General features: G+C 35.9%; 1 protein-coding gene across 4 annotated transcripts in view; it reads right to left on the reverse strand.

Annotated features, from left to right (window-relative positions):
- The window catches only part of TMEM65 (transmembrane protein 65), a 68,196-nt gene that overhangs the window by 28,542 nt on the left and 13,214 nt on the right, over positions 1-26,440 (reverse strand). For 2 of the 4 annotated variants that reach the window (XM_077167603.1, XM_077167601.1), the window contains one exon: positions 6,659-6,739. The exons of the other annotated variants lie outside the window; for them this stretch is intronic. In XM_077167603.1, the coding sequence (XP_077023718.1) occupies positions 6,659-6,739 (81 nt within the window). The remainder of the gene's footprint in view (positions 1-6,658; positions 6,740-26,440) is intronic. 4 annotated transcript variants of the gene reach the window in all.

Genomic DNA, 26,440 nt, shown 5'->3' on the forward strand with positions numbered 1-26,440 from the left:
TCCTTAGGTTGGATCCCAATAAGTAGCACTACTGAGTCTAAAAAATTAAAACCTAAAAGGCATAAATTTATGAATTTTAAAACCCCTGCAAAGATCCTCTCAGAAAAAGTACGCCAAATTATTCCATAATTTGATGGATTTATATTTTTAAATGTTACATTATTTGAAAAATATTGTCATGTTCTCAGAATGTAAGGAAAATGCCATTTTAAAAAAATACACAATTATCTCAATAGATACAGGAAAGGCATTCTACAAAATCCAGTACCCTCTCTTGATAAAAATACTCAGAAAACTAGAAATAGAATGGAACTTACTCAACTCACAGCTAACATCATACTCAATAGTGAAAAACTGAAAGCTTTCCCCTTAAGACTAGGGGCAAGACAAGGATGCTGGCTTCCATCACTGCTATTCAATATTGTACTAGAAGTTCTTGCCAGAGCAATTTGGTAAGAAAAAGAAATAAAAGGCATCCAAATTGTAAATGAAGACGTAAAACTACCTCTATTTGCAGTTGACATGATATTACATAGAGAAAATCCAAAGGAATCCATTAGAAAACTGCTACAACTAATAAACAAGTTCAGCAAAGCGGCAGGGTATAAGGTTAACACACAAAAATCAACTGTGTTTCTATATGCCTGCAATGAACAATTAGAGGAGGAAATTTAGAAAACAAATTCCACTTACACTAGCATCTGAAAGAAGATATCTGGGAATAAATTTAACCAAGGATACAAAGTACTTCTATAACAAAAACTACAAAGCACTGCTGAAATAGAGCGGGCCACGGTGACTCAGCAGGCAGAGTTCTCATCTCACCTGCCATGCTGGAGACCCCGGTTCGATTCCCAGTGCCTGCCCAGGCAAAACAAACAAACAAACAAAAAACCACTGCTGAAATAAATTAAAGACCTAAATAAATGGCAAGACATCCCAGCCATGAACAAGAGTTAATTTTGCTAAGATGTCAATACTGCCCAAAGCAATATACAAATTCAATGAAGTCCTTATCAAAATTCCAGCAATACTTTTGCTTCAAAAACTTTTGTGCACTGAAGGAAATTATCAAAAAAGTGAAAAGGCAACTTACAGAATGGGAGAAAACTGTTGCAAACCATGTATCAGACAATGGCTTAAAATCTAGAATATATAAAGAACTTTTACAATGTTACACAAAAAGAAAACAACCCAATTAAAAAATGGGCAAAAGACCTGAATAAACATTCCTTAAATATATATATATGAATGGCCAATAGGCATATGAAAAGATGCTCACATCAACAGGCAGTAGAAAATGCAAACAGAAACCACAATAAGATACTACTTTATACACACAGGATGGCTATTATTTAAAAAACTGAAAATAACAAGTGTTGGAGAGGATGTGGAGAAATTGGAACTCTAGTTCATTGTTGGTGGGAATATAAAATGGTACAGCTACTGTTGAAAGCATCATGGCAGACCCTCAAAAAGTTAAATAAAGAATTATCATGTAACCTAGCAACTCCACTTCTAAGTATATACACAAAGAAAGTGAAAACAGGGTCTCAAATACATGTACACCAATATTTATAGCAGCATTATTCACAATAGCCAAAAGGTAGAAACAATCCAGTGTACACCAATAAATGAATGACTAAACAAAATGTGGCACTTCATACAACGGAATATTGTTTGCCCATAAGAAAAAGAAGTTATGAGACATGCTGTGATATGAAAGAACCTTGAAAAAGTTGTTTCAGTGAAATAAGCTAGGTGTATAACACAAATATTATATGATACCACGTATAAGAGAAGACTGAGAACAGCAAATTTGAACGATAGCAGACTAGCAGTTACAGTGGGAGAGATGAGAGGGGAGTTGAGTGTTTGCAAAAAAAAAAAAACCAAATATATATTTATAGGGATATGGTCTACATACTGCTTAATTTATATAATCTAATTGTAAGAAGCTAATCCACTTATAAAAAAAATACAACTAAAATAAAATCTTTGAACGAAATGCCCAAGCCCAAATTAATTGCCAACTTATTTTAAATGACAAGTTTCTAACACAAGAAATTGGTAGGATAGGTCCAAGAAATTTACTACAAAATTGAATCTGTAGCTCTCTTCTATTTTCCTTTTAAAATATCTTTCTTATAACAATCTTCAGTCCAACATTAACAAATGTATCCAGGATTTATTTTTAGGATAAGGTATGCTTAAAATATTTCTTTTTTAAATAAATTACTAATCAAAAGACTTCAGTAGAAGAAATATTCATGGAAAGCCTATCGTTTCTACATTCAACTTCCATTAAAATTATGGAATGTGTTTACAATCGTGGTACTAGAAAGCAGAACTGAGCCCTCACAGTATATAGTGACGTCTAGTCTATTATTTACTAGAAACTATAATTTTTCATTTTCATTTTTGAACACCCCACTGAATTTAACCACGCAAGGTGTAAGTCTAAACTTGAAACAGAAAATGTGAAAAACAAAATGAAAAAGAGTCATGTTTTCTATTTTATTATTTTATGCTTTCATGGATATGGCCATTCTAAATATGAAAATGTGTTTCAGTCTCATACCATAGATATAAACATCAACATGAGATCACAAATCAAGGGAAAAATTCAAAATCAAATATAATAAACTTAATAAGAAAAGTACCAAAGCAACTTCACACCAAGATGACATAAAAGGAACAGTTTCACGTATGTACTACACCTCTACTTACATATAACTCAATATGCTTTTAATGTTTAATTACCAATTTCCAATCTTTTGACCCTCTAATATCTGCTCCAGGGCCCATCTCAGTGTCTTCCTCAAGAAAGTACAGTAAGTAGACCTGTTAACACAAACCACAATCTGACCTAATAAGAGATTTATGAAAAGAACAGATATGATACTGTGGTTTAAGCAACAATTTGGGAACTAAGGGTTCCAGTTACCCATATGCCTGAACATTATGAATAACAGCTTAGACTTTAATAGAACAAAAGTTCAAATGAGGTATGGTGAAAATTATCATAAATATGGAACACATTAAAGAGTACAAAGTTAAAATGCAAACCATGCTGAATGCAAAATAATTTAAGCAAATCATATGAATTGCCACAAAGTTATACAACATCAAAAGGGGGTTACAAAGGTATAGGGTAATATTTTTTTAAACAAACAAATACAGTTAAGTAATAGTCTTACAAAAACTGACATGCAAAATTACAAAATGAAAACATTCTTTAGAAATAGCAAGGATGTAAACTTTTAAAATTAGTAAATTTCAATTAATAGGTTTTTAAAATAAGTACTATTAAGATTATAAAAGGACTTAATTTTTAAATTACATGGCTTATCTAAGAGCAATAAAAGTATGTGAGTGTGATTTTGTAAGTGATTGCTGCAACAAGTACATTATGTAGAAAAGAAATTTCTCCTTAGATTTATAAGAACTAAGGGTCACCTCATTAACCTTCTGAGGAATTTCCTATGTGACCTACAGATTCACTGCAATGTAGAATGGCATCCAGTTTACCAAGAGGCCGCTAACTGATTTTTGAGCTGGTGCAAGCCAGTGACATGACATAGCTCGGGATAGGAGTTGGCCAGTAGTAATGATAAGGCTGTGGTGACTGATTAATTAACACTTTTATTAAACATATTAATGTACCAACCCATCAATTGTTTATTGAAAATGTGTCTTTTAAAAAAGCCACTCTAGCTAAACTTGCATTAAAATACTAGAGATAAAACAATCATTTTCCTTATATCTTTCATTTCATGTGTTTTTAGCATAAACAAGCACACTATTGATTTTTATTTGCTTTTACATGTCTAACTTGTGTACTTGACACAATTATATATGTTACTTAACATAAGAGACTATATTCCTTTCCTTCCTTCAAAACAAAGGAAGATAGTCAAAGAAAATAATAACTATATATAAAGACGTTTCTTTACAAAAAGAAAAAGGCTGATATTTAAACTACAGTATAACTTTTAAAAAGTACAGACAGGGCGGGCCACGGTGGCTCAGCGGCAAGAACACTTGCCTGCCATGCCAGAGGACCCGGGTTCGATTCCTGGTGCCTGCCCATGAGAAAAAAAAGGATAAAAAGTACAGACAGATCTTGTTATATTTACTTATTAGGTTTTTAGTTTAAAAAACAATATAACTATGCATAATATTATAAGCAGAAACCTTCAAGTAGGATAGAAAAAATAATAATTCATGTTGGGCCATCATAAGTGTTAGATCTGTCTGTGAGTATGGCTACAAATATCCTAAAAGACATTCCATTTAAAGTAAAATTGCTTAGTATCTAGGAAGCAGTAGAGATTTTTCAGTCCATATATTACCTTTTCCCCTTTTAATTATTCCCCAAATAAGAATTCTTTCACAGAATGTTAGAACTGAAAGGAGCTGAAAGGAACCTTAGAAATCATCTGCCAGTGGGTCTCAACCTGGGGTAGTACCTCCTCTAGAAGATGTTTGGAAAATAAGGTTATTTGTATATGTAATAATTACTGGAAACTGCTGCTGAAGTTAGGATTTCTAAATATCCTACACTACACAAGACAGTACTTTATAATGAAAAATTACACAGCCTAGATGCTGGGAGAATGCCCACTGAGAAATAATGACAATTCTCAAATTTAAGATGCAGCCCAGAGCAAGGACATACAGTTGAGTCTAGAACCCATTCTCTTGTTCCACTCTTTCAGTTAATAAATTCTCAACAGAAAAACACAAAGGAACAGAGAATCAATGATATGCAGGTATACAAAACACTGCCTAATCATTGGCTAAGCAGTAGTATTTGAAATTGAAATAAAGCTACAATTAACTAAAATGCTAATATCCTTTTCAACTTATTTTTCTTTTTCCTCCTAAGACAAATTCTCCTTCAGATACATCATTTTCAAAAAACTAGTAAAGTTAGAAGAAAGGGGAAGAAATCAAATGATATACTATTGTTACCAAATAAAACACTTTTCAAATGCGAATAGTACAAGGTTTCTGATGATTTCAGAACTGAGCATACTGTAGTCCAGGGCTTATCGCCACTTCAAATTCTGAGGAAATTATTATAGTGAAAAGAGCACTGAACTAAAAATTCAAAGGCTTTGATACCAATCTCTGCTCTGATAACGAGGTGCCAAATCTTCAACATGACACAGAACTCTATCTCTGTTTCACGTTACATATAATGAGGGGTTTAAGTCTCTGTGATCCCTTCTAGCTCTAAGATTCTCATTCTATATTTCCTCTTTTCTTTAAGGCATAACTAGCAGAATAAAATAAAATAGAGGGGTATCACATAAGGATTCCTAAAGAAGCACACTACAATAAACAGGGAAATAGCTAAAAACTGAGAAAGATGATCACTGACACTTAAATTCTACTATTAGTTTTGTTATCCTGCAGCAGCACCTGACCTCCTAGTGATATAGTTTTCCATCATTTCTAGAATAAGGATCATTCCTTTTCCCTACATAGTTCTAAAAAATGATAGCTAATTACCTAATCCAGAATAATTCAAAATAAAAACTTTATTCTTCAAAAGATATTTGGATTACATGTCTAACTTCCTCATACAAAGTAAGCTAAAATTCTAAATTTTTAATATTTAGAATTACTTTAGGACTGGTAAAGTAGAGTTATATACTGGGGAATTTTTGCAGACATATACAAATAGATTAATATATGCATTGTTGTGTGTGTGTGCACATACACTATGAATCTACATTTCTCTGACATTCTTAAGCCTATTTTTACCCCTAACACTACATATACAATGTAAGAAAACTAAGGTCTATTTAAACCTTTATCCTTTGAAAATTGCAATTGGTCCATAAAACATTTCTTATTCATTTTCATATATTTTGATATTTCTTAGAAAATATATCTAATTTAAATAGTTAATGAGAAACAAATAAAATAGGGTCAGAGATATTTATTTTAGTTTTAACTTTTACTCACCTTTCTCCCTACCTTCTACCTCCCACCTCCCCTCTTCTATTTCTCTCTCACACACAATGCCCACACACATAACACATAGACACAATTCCACCACCACTACCACACCATGCAACCTAAGTTAGATAGTAAGCTATTATATTCAACTGTATGGAAACTGAATCATAAAAAACTTTGATGTCCTTAAGTAATGAATTATATAAGTCTTTCAAATTATTCAAGAATGTATTTTTAAATTACTGAATGCTTACTGTTTACATTATACCAAGTTACTTAAATACAATTCATTTCTGTAATATTCTGGAAGCTTCCCTGTGTTTGTGGTTCTTTTTCCTATTCATTCATCTTAAAGAAATTCATAGCATTTGTTGCTTCTTATGCTCCCATGTCGTGGTTATTTCAACAATCTTCAAAATTTATAATTTAAATATAAGTGATTTATGTTGGGGTTAAGTCTTTTCTAAGGTCAGAAATTAAATCCTTCAGTTAATTAAGTATGCAATTGTTAGTTTATCATATCCCCAAAATCTAGAATTAAATAATAAAGCAGTGATGCAAAAACAAAAAATTATCATCATAACCAAAGCATTCTCTTTCAAATAAGCAAGAAGTTCTATCAAAATAGATGCTTTGCTACTTGCATTAAACATCTGACAATCAATATTATAAGACGGTACTGTACCCAAACTATCAGGGGTCTCTGCTGATGATATCTCCTTTGCATGCTTCACAATGGCAATCTCAGGTTTGGGATATCTGCATGCTAAAAATATTTCAAAATCAAAATTTATTAAAGAAATAATGTAAACAAAAGGTACTAAAATTTAAAATGTATATGAGATTTTGAAGTACCATATAAGTAGTCCTCAATTTCCACATACTGTAGGGCCATAAAAATGACTATTTTTTGCGCACTGAAACCATGCAAAGCAATCTTAATAAAATTAGGATTGTTCCAGGGCCCTTAAAAATGTTTGTCAAAACATTTAAAATTATGTTACTGTCAGTTACACTGCATAGGGAAATTAAAAAAAAATAGTAAAGCTAGTACATATTTAGGATACAGTAATTTAAAACATTAGAAACATTGAGAAAGTATTTTATTTCTTTGTGAAAAAATTTTTATTGGATAAACACACTGTGGTACAACCGTACAATGGAATATTATTTAGCAATAAAAGAAATAAGCTATCAAGCCACAAAAAGACACAGAAGAACCTTAAGAGTATATTGCTAAGTGAAAAAAGCCACTCTGAAAAGACAACATGATACATGATTTCAACTATAGGCATTCTGAAAAAAAGGCAAAACTATAGAAACAGTAAAAAGAGCAGTGGTTACAAGGGGCCAGGGGAAAGAAGGCAAAGAAGGGAGAGAAAATAGGTAGAACACAGGAATTTTTAGGGCAGTGAAACTATTCTGTATGATATTGTAATGGTAGAGACCACACTATACATTTGTCAAAACCCTTCTAACTAGAACACAAGAATGACCTCTAATGTAAACAATGGACTTTAGTTTATAATAATGTATCAATATTGGTTCATCAATTGCAACAAATACATTATACTAATACAAGACATTAATAATAGGGGGAGAACAGAAATTGTGTGCGTTGGGGGGTGATATATTGTAATTCTCTGCACTTTCTCCTCAATTATTTCTGTAAACCTAAAACTGCTCTAAAAATAAAGTCGCTTAATAAAATAAGCATACAGAAAGAAAAAAAATTACCAAGAGTAGTTTGAACAGTGCTATCCCTCTTTTCAGAATGAGCATCTTTTCTATGCCTTGGTGAATTGTCATACTCCTTTCTAAGTTCTGGATTAGCTTTTAACATTTTATCCTTTGTGCTTTCAATGTCATGAAATAGTTTTGAGAGTTCCTTTAATGCCATTTTTTTTTGCATTAAATTTTTGCCAGAGTCACTTCTTCTGGAACATTATCCTTTTCAACACAACCTCCTCATTTTCCTCATTTATATCAATAAATTACCTTTGCTAAGCTCTTTTGGCTCTATATCTAGAGTCTCTCAAATCGCAGCAGTGCCAACATTCTCACAGTCAGCTATTTCTTCTATAACTCCAGTGCTTGACTGGAATTGCACTTTGAACTTATAAATTTTTGTTTCTTTGCTGCACTTTCATCTTTGCTGATCAATTCCCTCCTCCTATATCTATTTTTGTAAAATGTCACATGGGTTTATCAGTAGGAGACAAGGAGGCTGCACAACTATACAATTTGCTATCTGTATATGAACCAATCATAACAGACTTTGAAAGAAGTGGTGCAATTGGTCACTAATCATGATGCTCATCTGTTATTGGACTAAGGCTCTAGCAGCAAAGTGTGTACTCTATGTAATTATTTTCAGTTAATGTTCTGTGATAAATGAAATTTGTATTGGGTTGTTGGAGGACTGGTGTTATTTAACTAAAACATGGTAACTTAGATTCTTGCATGTTAGGACTGAGTAAAGGGGGAACTATTTATAATAACAAAAATTACGTATTTAATGAAATAGTGATAAATGCTGAAAATAGGCAATAAGAAGTGATATACATTATAGATATATATTATTTTTCTATATATATAAAGGAGACAGAATGCCAAGTGATGGAGTCAAAGATTGAATTATGGATTCCTAACAAACCATCATCAGAACACAACAGGCTTCAGAAAAAGCATGGCCTACCAATACTCTGATGTTGGACTTCTAACCTCCAAAACTGTGAGACAATAAATTACTGTTGTTTATGTAAACTAGTCTGTGGTATTTGTTATAGCAGACCTGCCAAACTAAGACAATTTATATATGAGTAGGGTTATCAAACTTGTATTTACTGTGGAGTTTCAGGGTCCATACATCCAATTAATTATTTGGATATCTTTATATGGTTAACTCACAAGTATCTAATAATCAAGAAGTTAAAAATGAACTCATTTTTCCCACACCAAATCTGCTTACACTCCCTCACTGCCCAGGTTTTCCCTGCCTTGTTAAGAATATCACCATCATGTGTCAATTGTCAAACCAAAAATGCAAGCCTCATTCTTAGTTGCTCCTTTTATCTCATGCCCCTACATACAATCAATTAAATGCTTTACTGTTTAGTTAAATATTCTATTATTTAATATCTAAATAATCTTTCAAACCTATCTACTTCCTTCCATTCTTATTTCCACTAGCAGAGTTCAGGCTTCTAACATCTTTTGCCTTGATTCCTGCAAAATTTTACCTAAATTTTTCCTTGCCTCCCTGCTTCTCTGCCTCTAGAATCATTCCCCTACTATTCATTCTTATCCTCTGTGCATAGTAATCTTTCTAAATGCAAATGTAATGATGTGGTCACTTTTGATATTTTACTTCTACCCTCCACCCTGTCCCAACATCAAACTGGCTATCTCCAACTGAGCTAGAGATCTCAACTTAAATAAGAACCATACCTCATGTCTTGCATGTACATAAGAGGACCTCAGGTTGTTAAATAACTTTTTTTTATTAAACTGCCAAGCAGTAGAATGATAAAAATTGGCCTGAATTTCATTAAAATTTCACCTGGAGAATTTGTAACTTAGTTACCCAGTCGAAAAAACATAATGATTATAAAGTTGTGTTATTAGGTTCCACAGGGAGTTTCAAGGAAGATAAGGTCCTGACATTTAAGAGAATTACAATATAATGTCTTCATAAGATTTTAAAAAGAGAAGACAGCATATTTTTTTTAAATGTGCTACAGAACCAGAGCTGATAGAGATCTTAGAGAACATATAATCAAACGCATAATGTTATAGCAAAGCTTAAATAATGAGTGATTTGTAAGCCCAAAGTCACATGGATCATTAGTGACAAAACTTTTATTAAAATTCAATTCTAGTTAAAAAGGTGAGGAGGCAGCCAACTCAATGGGAGAAAATGTTTGGAAATCACATATCAGGCAAAGGTTTGATTTCCTGTACATAAAAAGAAATTATACAACTCAACAACAGAAGAATAAACAATCCAATTATAAAATGGGCTAAAGATATGAATAGGCATTTTTCTGAAGAGAAAATACAGATGGCTCAAAAGCACATGAAGAGAGGTTCATTTCCACTAGCTATAAGGGAAATGCAGATCAAGACTACAATGAGATACCACCTCACACCTATAATAATGGCTGCTATTAAACAAACAGGAAACTATAAATGTTGGAGAGGATGTGGAGAAACTGGGACACTGATGCACTGCTCGAGGGATGTATAATGGTGCAGCCACTATGGAAGACTCTTTGGCAGTTCCTTAAGGAACTAAATATCGAGTTCCCCTATGACACAACAATAGCACTACTTGATATATACCCAGAAAAGCTAAAAGCAACGACACAGACATCTGCACACTGATGTTCATAGCAGCATTATTCACAATCACCAAAAGATGGAAATAAACAAATGCCCATCAACAGACAAGTGGATCAAAAAAATGTGGTATATACATATGATGGAATATTATGCAGCACTAAGACAAAATGATGTCCTGTAGCATATGACAAAATGAATGAGCCTTGAGGACATAATGCTGAGTGAAGTTAGCTAGACACAAAAGGACAGATACTGTATGATTCCACTTTTATGACCAGCATAAAGGTATAATCAGAGGCTTATTAAACAGAAGACAGGGGACTTAGAGATACAGAGAAGCTAGAGATGGGTGAACCGTTAGCTAATGAGGTTCAACTCCAATGTAAAGGAATAGATAGGAGCATAGATGATTCTCTAGTGGTCTAGAAGTAATACTACCATACTGAAGACAAACAAGATTGAAAGGGGTTGTATGCACCTACGTGTCCCACTGACTTACACTAGCAATACGAATGAGTTCTCGTAAGAATTACTTCAAGGATATGATTCTTGTATAAAGAATGTTTAAGTCCATGGTACAGGGGGAAAACTGCTATTGCGTGCTATGAGCTACGTTCAAAAGGAAACCATCAGCACTACCACAGCAACAACAGAGGTAAATAATGGGGGGAGGGACAAGAGTAAGAGGAGATTTAGATTTCCTATTTAGTGAGGGTGTGTTTATTGGTTTTCTGTCTTTTGAGAACAATGAAATTATCTAAAATTGAGAATGCTGATGGACTGTGGACTTTGGGCCCTCTATATGATGCCTGATGAATGAAGGTGGCTGAAGGATGCACTGACAGATAAGTAGATGGGCAAACGATAGTGTATACTTATGAATGAAGGTTGTGCTGCTACAAAAAGGAACAATGTCGTGAGGCATGCAAGATATGAATGAACATGTGGGAAATAAGCCAGAAATAAAAAAACAACAATAATATGGTCACCTTTAGAAAATGCTTATAAGGAAATATGGGCCTAGATTGTAAGCTTTTAGAGTATACACACTGAGTCTGGAGTGGTGATTATTTCTGGATTTTGAGAGGCTGTTTTATATATATAACCTGATATTTAGAGATAAGAACGAAGCTGAACAGGCTGGGGTTAAAGTAATTCAGAACATAGGGGTAAGGAAGAAAGTGTCTATATTTTAGAACCACACATACTCTTTGAGATCAATGGAAGAAAGGTTTATTTGATCTGGAACTGAAATTTTCTGTAGTGCATAATCTAATTCAACCTATTTGTATAACTCATTTGAGCAACTGGAACACAGGAAGCACAGGATAAGAAAGAGGTTCTTTAACCCTGTATAGATTATTGTAATACCTGGAAACATCCTAGAGTATAGTAAGCAGATAATCAAAAAGTATTGGCAAAGACCCCTGAGGGAGGGAAGAAAGCATGTGGAACTATTAAGCCTTAACATCAGGGAATCCCCTGATACTGTGTCAAACTTTAGGGATACCCAAATCAAGAGGCCATGCCCTCAATCATGACATTTACTCTTGTGAAGATTATGTAAGTAGCGGAGAATCTTAGACTACCTATAGCTATACCCCAGAATTACTTCTGGAAGACCTCTGTTGTAGCTCAGATACGGCATCAGTTTCTCTAAGCCCAACTCTGCAAGTGAAATCATTTCACCCCTATGTGGGACATGACATCCAGGGGTGAAAGTCTCCCTGGTGACGTGGGAGATGACTCCCAGGGATGAATCTAGACCTAGCATCATGGATTCAATAATTCCATCCCGACTAAAAGGGGGGAAAGAAGTGTAATTAATAAAGTATCAGTGGCAGAGAGAGTTCAAATAGAGTTGAGAGGATACTCTGGAGGTTGCTCTTACGCAAACTTGTTAGACATTGCTACATATCATAACCTGCCAACCCCCAACCAGGACCATTCCAGCCAATCCTATAGAACACCTAGGGCAATATATAAGATTCCACAAGGGTTCCATGCACTACAGTAACTTTTCAAAACCTATAACTTCCAGATGGGTCCCTGGCCCAGATAAGTCCTGAAACCTCAGCCTCTCCAGAACATCAGACAGTTCCATCTCCCTACCCCATATTAGTGACAGACCCTTCCAATATCAAAAATTTATAATTGCCATAGCCCTAACAACCCCAGAGAGAGGTAGGAAAGATCAAAGGTGATGGTGAAATTATACATAGAAGATAGGATTTAACAAATGAATATGAATGCTGAATCACTAAACTGATATCTCTTTTAGTCTCCAGTATTTTAGAGCAGCTAGAAGTAAAAACCTAAAATTGTGGAATTGTAACCCATGTCAAAGTCTGAAATTGTTCTACAACTAATTATGGTGCTGTGCTTTGAAATTCATAGCTTTTTTGTATATATGTTATTGCTCACAAAAACAGAAGGAAAAAAAGTTGATTGTGATGATGAAAAAGGATTTAAACCCTATAGCCTCCTATATTCTGGAGCAGCTAGAAGGAAAAATATGAGCGGATCATATGGTAGCCCATGAGAAACTCTGAGATCTGTCCTGTAACCACTTGTTGAAGAGTACTGTCATGGTTAGGGACAGGTGTCAACTTGGCCAAGTTGTGGTACCTGTTCATCTGATTGGGCAAGCGCTGTCCTGTCTGTTGCAATGAGGACATTTCATAGGATTAGGTCATGATCACATCAGCTACATCCACAGCTGATTCCATTTGTAATCAGCCAAAGGGGAGTGTCTTCTGCAATTAGTGATGCTAAATCCAATCATGGGAAGCCTTTTAAGGAGGACTCAGAGGAGACAGGTTCCATTCCTGCTTTGGCTGGTGAGCCTCTCCTCTGGAGTTCATCCAGGAGTCATCGGCTTCGCAGCCTGCCCTGTGGATTTTGGACTCTGCATTCCTACGGTCACGTGAGACACTTTCATAAATTTTATATTTGCAAGTGTTCCCTGTTGATTCTGTTTCTCTAGAGAACCCTAACTAATACATCTTGGTACCAGGAGTGGTTCTTAAGGAACAGAATCTTAAAAATGGGTTTTTATGAATGGTTTTCTACTCTGACTGGGCTCAGAGACACTAAGGACTCTGATTCCCGTAATCAGAATGACACTCCCAATCCATGGACTGAGTTGGCAAAGGAGATAGTCAAAATATCATCATTCGATTCTCCTAATGCTTCGCTTGTACGAAGCCAGACTCTGGGGGATAATGTTTTTGACACCTTTACAGAGTTTTGTAGAAATAAGAGTTATAGAGATGTTGGTTGGTTGTTGTTAGATACACTGTCTACATTAAAGGGTGAAAGGGATGGGCTTAAGGCTTCAAACAAGAAGCTTAAGTGCCGTCTGAAAGATGTAGAGGTTTCTATGAGTATCCTGAAGGAAAATTTTATTTCCTGTAGCCGTAGACTTGAGATCTCTGAAAATCAGACTCATAATCTTATTGTTAGAGTAGCAACTTTACAACGTAAACTGAAATCTCAGTCTTGCATGGTGTCTGCCGTTAAAGTGAGGGCATTGATTGGAAAGGAGTGGGACCCTGAAAAATGGGATGGTGACATATGGATTGATAATGATGTTGGGGGTGAGGTTGAAACCCTAGACCATGCTGAGACTTCTTTAGATAACCCTGTAATAGTCTGCCCTGAGGACATAGCCGCCCCACCTCCAGCCTGCCTTGAGGAATTGGCCACCCAACCTCCTCCTGAAGGGATTAGCCCTAGAGTGATTAATCCTGTGGTGCCACTCACTATTACTCCTAGTGATCCACTAGGAAAATTTTTGCTTCCTGTCCCTGCTACCCTGAGTTCTGCTGGTCTACAGGTTTTAGTTCCAAAACGGGGTGTGCTTTCTCCAGGAGAAACAACAGTGATACCACTGAACTGGAAGTTAAGATTGCCACCTGGCCACTTTGGGCTACTTATGCCTCTGGATCAACACACCAAAAAGGGGATTACGGGCGGGCCGCGGTGGCTCAGCGGGCAAGAGTGCTTGCCTGCCATGCCGGAGGACCCCGGTTCGATTCCCGGCCCCAGCCCATGTAAAAAACAAACAAACAAACAAAGTATAATAAAACAAGAAAATGTTTAAAGATGTTTCCCTTTCTTCCTCCCATCCTTCCTTCCTTCTCTCTGTCTTTCCTTCCCTTCCTCCCTCTCTCTTAAAAAAAAAAAAAAAAAAAAAAAAAAAAGGGGATTACATTATTGTCTGGGGTAATTGACCCTGACTATCAGAAGGAAGTAGGACTGCAACTACATAATGGAGGTAAAGAAGAGTTTTCTTGGAATATAGGAGATCCCCTGGGGCGTCTATTAGTACTACCATGCCCTGTGATTAAAATCAATGGAAAACTGCAACAACACAATCCAGGCAGGACCACTAGAGGCTCTGAGACTTCAGGAATGAAGGTTTGGGTCACCCCACCAGGCAAAGAACCACGGCCAGCTGAAGTGCTTGCTGAGGTGAAAGGAAACATGGAATGGGTAGTGGAAGAAGGCAGTGATAAATATGAACTTCGACCACGTGATCAGTTACAGAAACGAGGACTGTAATGCTGTTTTGTTTGTGTTATACTATTTAAGTTGTAAGATATCAACTTTAAGAATGAATGTTGCCCAAGGATTTGCACCCTATTCTGGAGAGATTTAATGTGTTTCCAGTTATATACTGGACAGTTGAGTATTGTCAGGTAAAAGAAAAAAATGTGTGCTTATTTGTTTTCATTTGGAAATTAAGTATGGTCTAAGGTGATATATATATATATGTGTGTGTGTGTGTGTGTGTGTGTGCCAAGTTGACAAGGGGTGGACTGTCATGGTTAGGGACAGGTGTCAACTTGGCCAGGTTGTGGTACCTGTTCATCTGATTGGGCAAGCGCTGTCCTGTCTGTTGCAATGAGGACATTTCATAGGATTAGGTCATGATCACATCAGCTACATCCACAGCTGATTCCATTTGTAATCAGCCAAAGGGGAGTGTCTTCTGCAATTAGTGATGCTAAATCCAATCATGGGAAGCCTTTTAAGGAGGACTCAGAGGAGACAGGTTGCATTCCTGCTTTGGCTGGTGAGCCTCTCCTCTGGAGTTCATCCAGGCCATCCATTGGAGTCATCGGCTTCGCAGCCTGCCCTGTGGATTTTGGACTCTGCATTCCTACGGTCACGTGAGGCACTTTCATAAATTTTATATTTGCAAGTGTTCCCTGTTGATTCTGTTTCTCTAGAGAACCCTAACTAATACAAGTGCTTTGAAAACTATTGCTTTTTTATTTCCTTGCTTTGTATATATGTTATATCATACAAGAAAATAAGTTAAAAAACAAAACAAAACTCTCCCTCATTTGCTTTAGTCCACAGCCTATTCAGTCCCTTTGCATAGTTCTGCAAAATGTGGGTCACCCACTACTGAGAAAGTTCAGTCCCTGATGTATTTGTATTGATTTGTTTCTGGTGATAGCTTTCCTTAGTATGTATAAAGGAGGTGATTTAGGATAAAATTGTTGGGTAGTGCATGCTCTGTGTGGAATTCAGAGGAAAACCAACATTCAGTGATTAATAACACACTCAAAGAAATGCAAGTAACTGGCCAATGTTCAAATGACAGTGGCCATTATCTTTTTTGCCTTTTAGACTCTAAAATTCCATTTTACTGGGAACCCATTTTCCATCTGGTCTTTCTTGACAGGGTTTTTTCCCCACTTGAAACAGTTTCTAAATAAAATTCATCATGAAAGTAATAGGACAATCTATACAATGGAAGAAAATATTTGGAAATCACATATCCAATAGTGGTTTAATATGCAGAAAATATAAAGAAACCCTACAACTCCACAAAAATAAGACAAACAACTCTATTTAAAAATAGGTGAAATGGGCAGGCCACAGTGGCTCAGCAGGCAAGAATGCTTGCCTGCCATGCCAGAGGACCCGGGTTCGTTTCCCAGTGCCTGCCCATGTAAAAAATAAAAAAATTAAAAATAGGCGAAAAATTTCAATAGACATTTATTTAAAGAAAACATAAAACAGCCAATAATCACATGAAAAGATATTCATCATCATGAGCCATTAGAGAAATGCAAATCAAACCACAATGAGACACCATTGTACATCCACTAGAATGGTTACTACTAAAAAAAAAAGTGTTAGAATGATGTAGAGAAATAAACAGGAACACTTTCACTGTTGTTAGAAGCGTAAAATGTGCAGCTGCTGTGGAAAATAGTTCGGCGTTTCCTCAGAAAGTTAGGTATAGATTACCATATGATCAAACAGATACTTGCCCACTGATGTTCACAGAGGATTATTCACGAATGCCAAAAGATGGAACTGACTTGTCTGTCGACAGCTAAGTCAATACATAAAACATGGTGTTTATATATCTATTATTATTATATAATAAATATATATTATTCAGCCATGAAAAGGAATAAAGTTTTGGTACATCCAACAACATGGATGAACTCTGAGGACACCATGTTGATTGAAATAAGTCAGACGTAAGAGGATGCTATGATCTCACTGATATGAAATAATTAAAAGCAAACTTACAGTCTCAGAAACTGGAATACAGATAACCCGGGGCTAGTTTAGGGACAGGAAGGGGAAGTTAACATTTTATGGTAAGGAGTTTGTTTGCAGTGATGGAAAAGTTTTGGTAATGGATGGTGGTGATGGTAGCATAAAACTGTGAATACAATTAACACTACTGAATTATATATTTGAATGTGGTTAAAGGGGGAAATTTGAGGTTCTAAATATGTTACTAGAAAATTTTAAATAAATAAATAAATAAGATAGAAAAAAACAAAACAAAACTCAATTCTAGGGGACGTGAGGATAGCTCAGTGGCAGAATTCTCGCCTGCTATGTGGGAGACCAGGGTTCAATTCCCAGACTATGTGCTTCCCAAACAAATAAACAAAGAAACCAACAAAAACAAACAAAATTCAACAAATGGTGCTACAATAACAGGATAATCACATGGAAGAAGAATGAAATGTGACCCCTCCATACAGCATACAAAAAAATAAAAAATTAAAACAATTCTAAAAGCCCAATTTAAAAATGGGCAAAAAACTTAAACAGATATCTCTTCAAAAACGATTTACAAATGGCCAGAAAGCACATAAAACATGCTCAGCATCATCAGTCATTAGGAAATTGCAAATCAAAACCACAATGAAATATCAATCCATACCCACTAGAATGGCTACTATTAAAAAAAAGGAAAATTACAAATGTTGGAGGGGATGTGGAGAAATAGGAACACTCATTCATTGCTGGTGGGAATGTAAAATGGTACAGCTGATGTGAAGGTAGTTTGTTCGTTCCTGAGAAAGTTAGGTATAGAATTACCATATGACCCAGCAATCCTACTACTAGAGTTATACTCAAAGAATTGAAGGCAGTGATTTGAAAAGATATTTCCATGCCAATGTTCACAGTGGTATTATTCACAATTGCCCAAAGATGGAAGCAACCAAAGTGTCCATCTTTTGACACAAAATGTGGTATATACATGCAATGCACTATTATTCAGTCATAAAAAGGAATGTTCTGCAACAACATGGATGAACCCTGAAGACATTATGCTGAGTGAAATAAGTCAGACAAAAAAGGACAAATATTGTATGGTCACACTGATATGAAATAATGAGAATAAGCAAACTCCTAGAGTCAGACTCTAGAATACAGGTTACCAGGGAACAGGGAAGAGACAGGGAATAGGGAGTTAAAGCTTACCATGTAGAGTTCCTACTAGAGACAATGGAAAAGTTTTGGTAATAGATGGTGGTGATATTTTAAGTACAACACTCTGAATGGAATTAACAGCATTGAATTATATACTTGAATATGGTTAAAGGGGGAAATTTTAGATTGTATATATGTTTCTAGAATGAAAAGTTTTTTAAAAAAAATCCATGGAACTGCAAAACACAGTGAACCCTAAGTTAAACCATAGATTATACTTAATAGCATAATGAGAAAAATGCACTTTCATCAATTCTAACAAATGTACCACACCAATGCAAGGTGTTAATAATGGGGTAGTATATGGGAATACTGTACTTTATGCATAATTGTTACTTAAACCCATACCTTCTCCAATAAAAAAAAAAAGGAAAAGAAAAAAATAATTTAAAAACTCAATTCTACCACTCTAATGTTCTTTCCCTTCTACCTCTGTATGTATATATGTGTGTGCATATTTATAAAAATATGTATACATATGTATTTATAAACACACATGCATATATAAGTCTTCCTGACAACGTGGGACATGACTCCCATGGATGAGCCTGGCCCTGGTACCATGGGACTGACAATGCCTTCTAGAGTAAAAGGGGGAGAAGAAATGAAACAAAATAAGGTTTCAGTGGCTAAGAGATTTCAAATAGAGTTGAGAGGACATCCTGGAGGTTACTCTTAGGCAAGCTTCAGCCAGATATAGCAAATTGCCACAGTATGCCAAGCCCCAAACAACAGTATTCCTGAAAACTTTAAAGACTACCCTGGGGTCTATTGGAGACTCTATAAAAGTTTTGTCTATTAAATTTATTTTTATTTTATTTCAATTTTGGCATGGGCAGGCTATAGGAATCAAACCTGGGTCTCCAGCATGGCAGGTGAGAATTCTGCCACTGAGCCACCATTACACAGCCCTATTAAGTTTATTTTTTCAGAAACTTAAAATCTCCCAATTGTTCTTATTCCAGATAAGCCCTGAAACCCAGATGTACCAGTCTCTCCAAGAACTTTAACCAGTTGCATACCTTTACCCGATGATGTCGACACTCCTTTTCAACATGAAAAAGTTAGAATGGTCATTACCCAAATATCTCTGAAGACTGAGATATCAATGAAATGAGAGGGAGGAGATGTAACAGAGAAGTTAGGATTTAACAAATGATTATGACTACCGACTCATTAAACATATATTTCTTTTTGGTTTCTAGTATATTAGAAATTCCAGAAGGAAATATCTGAACTAACCAAACTGCAGCCCAGTGGCCTTAATCTTTGACAATGATTCTATAATTATAAAGCTTTTATCCTGTGACTGTGTGATTACAAAACCTTGCAACTGATATCCCCTTTATCCAGTTTATGGTTAGATGAGTAATAAAATAAAGATATGCATGGGGGAAAAATGTAGAATTCAGGGTACCTAGACACAGACAGAAACAAGAGAAGGGGGAGTGGAACCTAATATGTACAGAATTGTTAATGAGGTTGAATTTAAATGTTTGGGAATATATAGAAGTGATGGTAGCTTGTTCTTGGGACTTCAAGAAACACTAACATATTGTAGAGGAATTTGAATGAAAGTGGTTGTTCAAAGTCATATATGTAAATAAACTCTTGCATGAAAAATTACAAATGTAAAAAAAATAGAGGGATATATGGGAAAAATATATAGCTACTGCAAACTACTGACTATAGTTAACAATAATATTTTAATATTCTTTCATCAACAGTAACAAATGTACTGTACCAATACTATGGGTTAACAATGGGGGGAATAAGGGGAATGGGAAAATTTGTGGTTTTTTCTTATTATTATTTCTGTTCTGGAGCTATGAAAATATTCTAAAATCAATCATGGGGATGTATGCAGAATTATGTGATGATACTGTGAGTCAGTGATTGTGTACTTTGGATGGTTTGTGTGGTATGTGAATATGCCGTAATAAAATTGAAAAAAAAATGCATACATATTTCTTATTATTAAAATAGTTACTTTCCTTTATAACAATATCATAATTAATGCCTAAAATCTTCAACAAATAAGTTATAAATAGGTGTAAAGTTTATTTAAAAAGTATGATCAAATACTAAATACTCTATTCCAGGGGCTGCAAACTAAGATTGGCAAGACAAATACAGCCTTATTCCTTTGTATTGCCAGTGAGCTAAGAATGGTTTTAAACTTTTTTTTTTATTAATTAAAAAAAGAATTAACAAAACAATTAGAAATCATTCCATTCTACATGTACAATCAGTAATTCTTAATAACATCACATAGTTGCATATTCATCATTTCTTAGTACATTCGCATCGATTTAGAAAAAGAAATAAAAAGACAACAGAATAAGAATTAAAACAATAATAGAAAGAAAGAAAGAAAAAAAACCTATACCTCACATGCAGCTTCATTCAGTGTTTTAACATAATTGCACTACAATTGGGTAGTATTGTGCTGTCCATTTCTGAGTTTTTATATCCAGTCCCGTTGTACAGTCTGTATCCCTTCAGCTCCAATTACCCCTTCTCTTTATTTTTTTTTTTAATTAACGGAAAAAAAGAAATTAACCCAACATTTAGAAATCATACCATTCTACATATGCAATCAGTAATTCTTAACATCATCACATAGATGCATGATAATCATTTCTTAGTACATTTGCATCGGTTTAGAAGAACTAGCAATATAACCGAAAAAGATATAGAATGTTGATATAGAGAAAAAAATAAAAGTAATAATAGTAAAATCAAAACAAAACAAAACAAAAACCTATAGCTCAGATGCAACTTCATTCAGTGTTTTAACATGATTACTTTACAATTAGGTATTATTGTGCTGTCCATTTTTGAGTTTTTGTATCTAGTCCTGTTACACCGTCTGTATCCCTTCAACTCCAATTGGCCATTATCTTACCCTGTTTCTACCTCCTGCTGGACTCTGTTACCAATGACATATTCCAAATTTATTCTCGAATGTCTGTTCACATCAGTGGGACCATACAGTATTTGTCCTTTAGTTTTTGGCTAGACTCACTCAGCATAATGTTCTCTAGGTCCATCCATGTTATTACATGCTTCATAAGTTTATCCTTCCTTAAAGCTGCATAGTATTGCATCGTATGTATATACCACAGTTTGTTTAGCCACTCTTCTGTTGATGGAGATTTCGGCTGTTTCCATCTCTTTGCAATTGTAAATAACGCTGCTATAAACATTGGTGTGCAAATGTCCGTTTGTGTCTTTGCCCTTAAGTCCTTTGAGTAGATTCCCAGCAATGGTATTGCTGGGTCGTATGGCAATTCTATATTCAGCTTTTTGAGGAACCGCCAAACTGCCTTCCACAGTGGTTGCACCATTTGACATTCCCACCAACAGTGGATAAGTGTGCCTCTTTCTCCGCATCCTCTCCAGCACTTGTCATTTTCTGTTTTGTTGATAATGGCCATTCTGGTGGGTATGAGATGATATCTCATTGTGGTTTTGATTTGCATTTCTCTAATGGCCAGGGACATTGAGCATCTCTTCATGTGCCTTTTGGCCATTTGTATTTCCTCTTCTGGTAGGTGTCTGTTCAAGTCTTTTTCCCATTTTGTAATTGGGTTGGCTGTCTTTTTGTTGTTGAGTTGAACAATCTCTTTATAAATTCTGGATACTAGACCTTTATCTGATATATCATTTCCAAATATTGTCTCCCATTGTGTAGGCTGTCTTTCTACTTTCTTGATGAAGTTCTTTGATGCACAAAAGTGTTTAATTTTGAGGAGCTCCCATTTATTTATTTCCTTCTTCAGTGTTCTTGCTTTAGGTTTAAGGTCCATAAAACCGCCTCCAGTTGTAAGATCCATAAGATATCTCCCAACATTTTCCTCTAACTGTTTTATGGTCTTAGACCTAATGTTTAGATCTTTGATCCATTTTGAGTTAACTTTTGTATAGGGTGTGAGAGATGGGTCTTCTTTCATTCTTTTGCATATGGATATCCAGTTCTCTAGGCACCATTTATTGAAGAGACTGTTCTGTCCCAGGTGAGTTGGCTTGACTGCCTTATCAAAGATCAAATGTCCATAGATGAGAGGGTCTATATCTGAGCACTCTATTCGATTCCATTGGTCAATATATCTATCTTGATGCCAATACCATGCTGTTTTAACCACTGTGGCTTCAGAATATGCCTTAAAGTCAGGCAGCGCGAGACCTCCAGCTTCGTTTTTTTTCCTCAAGATGTTTTTAGCAATTCGGGGCACCCTGCCCTTCCAGATAAATTTGCTTATTGGTTTTTCTATTTCTGAAAAATAAGTTGTTGGGATTTTGATTGGTACTGCATTGAATCTGTAAATCAATTTAGGTAGGATTGACATCTTAACTATATTTAGTCTTCCAATCCATGAACACGGTATGCCCTTCCATCTATTTAGGTCTTCTGTGATTTCTTTTAACAGTTTTTTGTAGTTTTCTTTATATAGGTTTTTTGTCTCTTTAGTTAAATTTATTCCTAGGTATTTTATTCTTTTAGTTGCAATTGTAAATGGGATTCGTTTCTTGATTTCCCCCTCAGCTTGTTCATTACTAGGGTATAGAAATGCTACAGATTTTTGAATGTTGATCTTGTAACCTGCTACTTTGCTGTACTCATTTATTAGCTCTAGTAGTTTTGTTGTGGATTTTTCCGGGTTTTCGACGTATAGTATCATATCGTCTGCAAACAGTGATAGTTTTACTTCTTCCTTTCCAATTTTGATGCCTTGTATTTCTTTTTTCCCCATTGAGGATGATATTAGCTGTGGGTTTTTCATATATTCCCTCTATCATTTTAAGGAAGTTCCCTTGTATTCCTATCTTTTGAAGTGTTTTCAACAGGAAAGGATGTTGAATCTTGTCAAATGCCTTCTCTGCATCAATTGAGATGATCATGTGATTTTTCTGCTTTGATTTGTTGATATGGTGTATTACATTAATTGATTTTCTTATGTTGAACCATCCTTGCATACCTGGGATGAATCCTACTTGGTCATGATTTATAATTCTTTTAATGTGTTGTTGGATACGATTTGCTAGATTTTTATTGAGGATTTTTGCATCTATATTCATTAGAGAGATTGGTCTGTAGTTTTCTTTTTTTGTAATATCTTTGCCTGGTTTTGGTATGAGGGTGATGTTGGCTTCATAGAATGAATTAGGTAGTTATCCCTCCACTTCGATTTTTTTGAAGAGTTTGAGGAGAATTGGTACTAATTCTTTCTGGAACGTTTGGTAGAATTCACATGTGAAGCCATCTGGTCCTGGACTTTTCTTTTTAGAAAGCTTTTGAATGACTAATTTAATTTCTTTACTTGTGATTGGTTTGTTGAGGTCATCTATGTCTTCTTGAGTCAAAGTTGGTTGTTCATGTCTTTCCAGGAACCCGTTCATTTCATCTAAATTGTTGTATTTATTAGCGTAAAGTTGTTCATAGTATCCTGTTATTACCTCCTTTATTTCTGTGAGGTCAGTAGTTATGTCTCCTCTTCCATTTCTGATCTTATTTATTTGCATCCTCTCTCTTCTTCTTTTTGTCAATCTTGATAAGGGCCCATCAATCTTATTGATTTTCTCATAGAACCAAATTCTGGTCTTATTGATTTTCTCTATTGTTTTCATGTTTTCAATTTCATTTATTTCTGCTCTGATCTTTGTTCTTTCTTTCCTTTTGCTTGCTTTGGGATTAGTTTGCTGTTCTTTCTCCAGTTCTTCCAAGTGAACAGTTAATTCCTGCATTTTTGCCTTTTCTTCTTTTCTGATATAGGCATTTAGGGCAATAAATTTCCCTCTTAGCACTGCTTTTGCTGCATCCCATAAGTTTTGATATGTTGTGTTTTCATTTTCATTTGCCTCGAGGTATTTACTAATTTCTCTTGCAATTTCTTCTTTGACCCACTCGTTGTTTAAGAGTGTGTTGTTGAGCCTCCACGTATTTGTGAATTTTCTGGCATTCCGCCTATTATTGATTTCCAACTTCATTCCTTTATGATCCGAGAAAGTATTGTGTATGATTTCAATCTTTTGAAATTTGTTAAGACTTGCTTTGTGACCCAGCATATGGTCTATCTTTGAGAATGATCCATGAGCACTTGAGAAAAAGGTGTATCCTGCTGTTGTGGGATTTAATGTCCTATAAATGTCTGTTAAGTCTAGCTCCTTTATAGTAATATTCAGATTTCCTATTTCTTTATTGATCCTCTGTCTAGATGTTCTGTCCATTGATGAGAGTGGGGAATTGAAGTCTCCAACTATTATGGTATTTGTGTCTATTTCCCTTTTCAGTGTTTGCAGTGTATTCCTCACGTATTTTGGGGCATTCTGGTTCGGTGCGTAAATATTTATGATTGTTATGTCTTCTTGTTTAATTGTTCCTTTTATTAGTGTATAGTGTCCTTCTTTGTCTCTTTTAACTGTTTTACATTTGAAGTCTAATTTGTTGGATATTAGTATAGCCACTCCTGCTCTTTTCTGGTTGTTATTTGCATGAAATATCTTTTCCCAACCTTTCACTTTCAACCTATGTTTATCTTTGGGTCTAAGATGTGTTTCCTGTAGACAGCATATAGAAGGATCCTGTTTTTTAATCCATTCTGCCAGTCTATGTCTTTTGATTGGGGCATTCAGTCCATTAACATTTAGTGTTATTACTGTTTGGATAATATTTTCCTCTACCATTTTGCCTTTTGTATTATATATATCATATCTGACTTTCCTTCTTTCTACACTCTTCTCCATACATCTCTCTTCTTTCTTTTCGGTTCTGACTCTAGTGCTCCCTTTAGTATTTCTTGCAGAGCTGGTCTCTTGGTCACAAATTCTCTCAGTGACTTTTTGTCTGAGAATGTTTTAATTTCTCCCTCATTTTTGAAGGACAATTTTGCTGGATATAGGAGTCTTGGTTGGCAGTTTTTCTCTTTTAGTAATTTAAATATATCATCCCACTGTCTTCTAGCCTCCATGGTTTCTGCTGAGAAATCTACACATAGTCTTATTGGGTTTCCCTTGTATGTGATGGATTGTTTTTCTCTTGCTGCTTTCAAGATCCTCTCTTTCTCTTTGACCTCTGACATTCTAACTAGTAAGTGTCTTGGAGAACGCCTGTTTGGGTCTAATCTCTTTGGGGTGCGCTGCACTTCTTGGATCTGTAATTTTAGGTCTTTCATAAGAGTTGGGAAATTTTCAGTGAAAATTTCTTCCATTAGTTTTTCTCCTCCTTTTCCCTTCTCTTCTCCTTCTGGGACACCCACAACACGTATATTTGTGCGCTTCATATTGTCCTTGAGTTCCCTGATACCCTGTTCAAATTTTTCCATTCTTTTCCTGATAGTTTCTGTTTCTTTTTGGAATTCAGATGTTCCATCCTCCAAATCACTAATTCTATCTTCTGTCTCTTTGAATCTATCATTGTAGGTATCCATTATTTTTTCTATCTTTTCTACTTTGTCCTTCACTTCCATAAGTTCTGTGATTTGTTTTTTCAGTTTTTCTATTTCTTCTTTATGTTCAGCCCATGTCTTCTTCATGTCCTCCCTCAAATTATCGATTTCATTTTTGAAGAGGTTTTCCATTTCTGTTCGTATATTCAGCATTAGTTGTCTCAGCTCCTGTATCTCATTTGAACTATTGGTTTGTTCCTTTGACTGGGCCATATTTTCAATTATTTGAGCGTGATCCGTTATCTTCTGTTGGCGTCTGCGCATTTAGACAGATTTCCCTGGGTATTGGATCCAAAAGTTTGGAATATTTTTCTGTGAAATCTCTGGGTTCTGCTTTTCTTATCCTGCCCAGTAGGTGGCGCTCGTGGCACACGTTTGTCTGCGGGTCCCACCCGTAAAAGGTGCTGTGGGACCTTTAACTTTGGAAAACTCTCGCCGTCCGGGAGGTTCGCTAGCCGAAGCGGCTTGAGCCGGCCCGGGGTCCGAACGCGGGGAGGGTTGCTGGCCACCGCAGCCCGGGAAAGCGCCCGTCTGAATTTCCTAGTCGGCCCGGGGCGACAAGCGTGGCGGGAGGGCGCCAGCGGCAGCGGCCTGCCCGGGAGAGTGCACGTTCCCGGGGAGTCATGGGTTTGGAAGGGGCCTCCCCCACCCGTCACTGTTCTCTGCGGCCTGGGGATTTCCGATCCAATTCTCTCAGTTGGTCCGGGGGGGCTGCGCGTGGTGTGGGCGCCAGCCGCCGCGGTTTCAGGGGACCGCCTGTCCAATTCTCCCAGCCGGCCCGGGAAGGGGGAAGGGAGTGACTCCGGCCGCCTGCCGCCCCGCCCGGTGAAGCCTGCGCGCCTCGGCGATCTCACCCGAGCGGCTTCTCTCAGCCAGCCAGCCATTCCAGGATGGGGTACGCTGTCTTTTTT

Source organism: Tamandua tetradactyla, chromosome 6 (genome assembly GCF_023851605.1).
Source record: "Tamandua tetradactyla isolate mTamTet1 chromosome 6, mTamTet1.pri, whole genome shotgun sequence".
In the NCBI taxonomy this organism is placed as follows: Eukaryota; Metazoa; Chordata; class Mammalia; order Pilosa; family Myrmecophagidae; genus Tamandua; species Tamandua tetradactyla.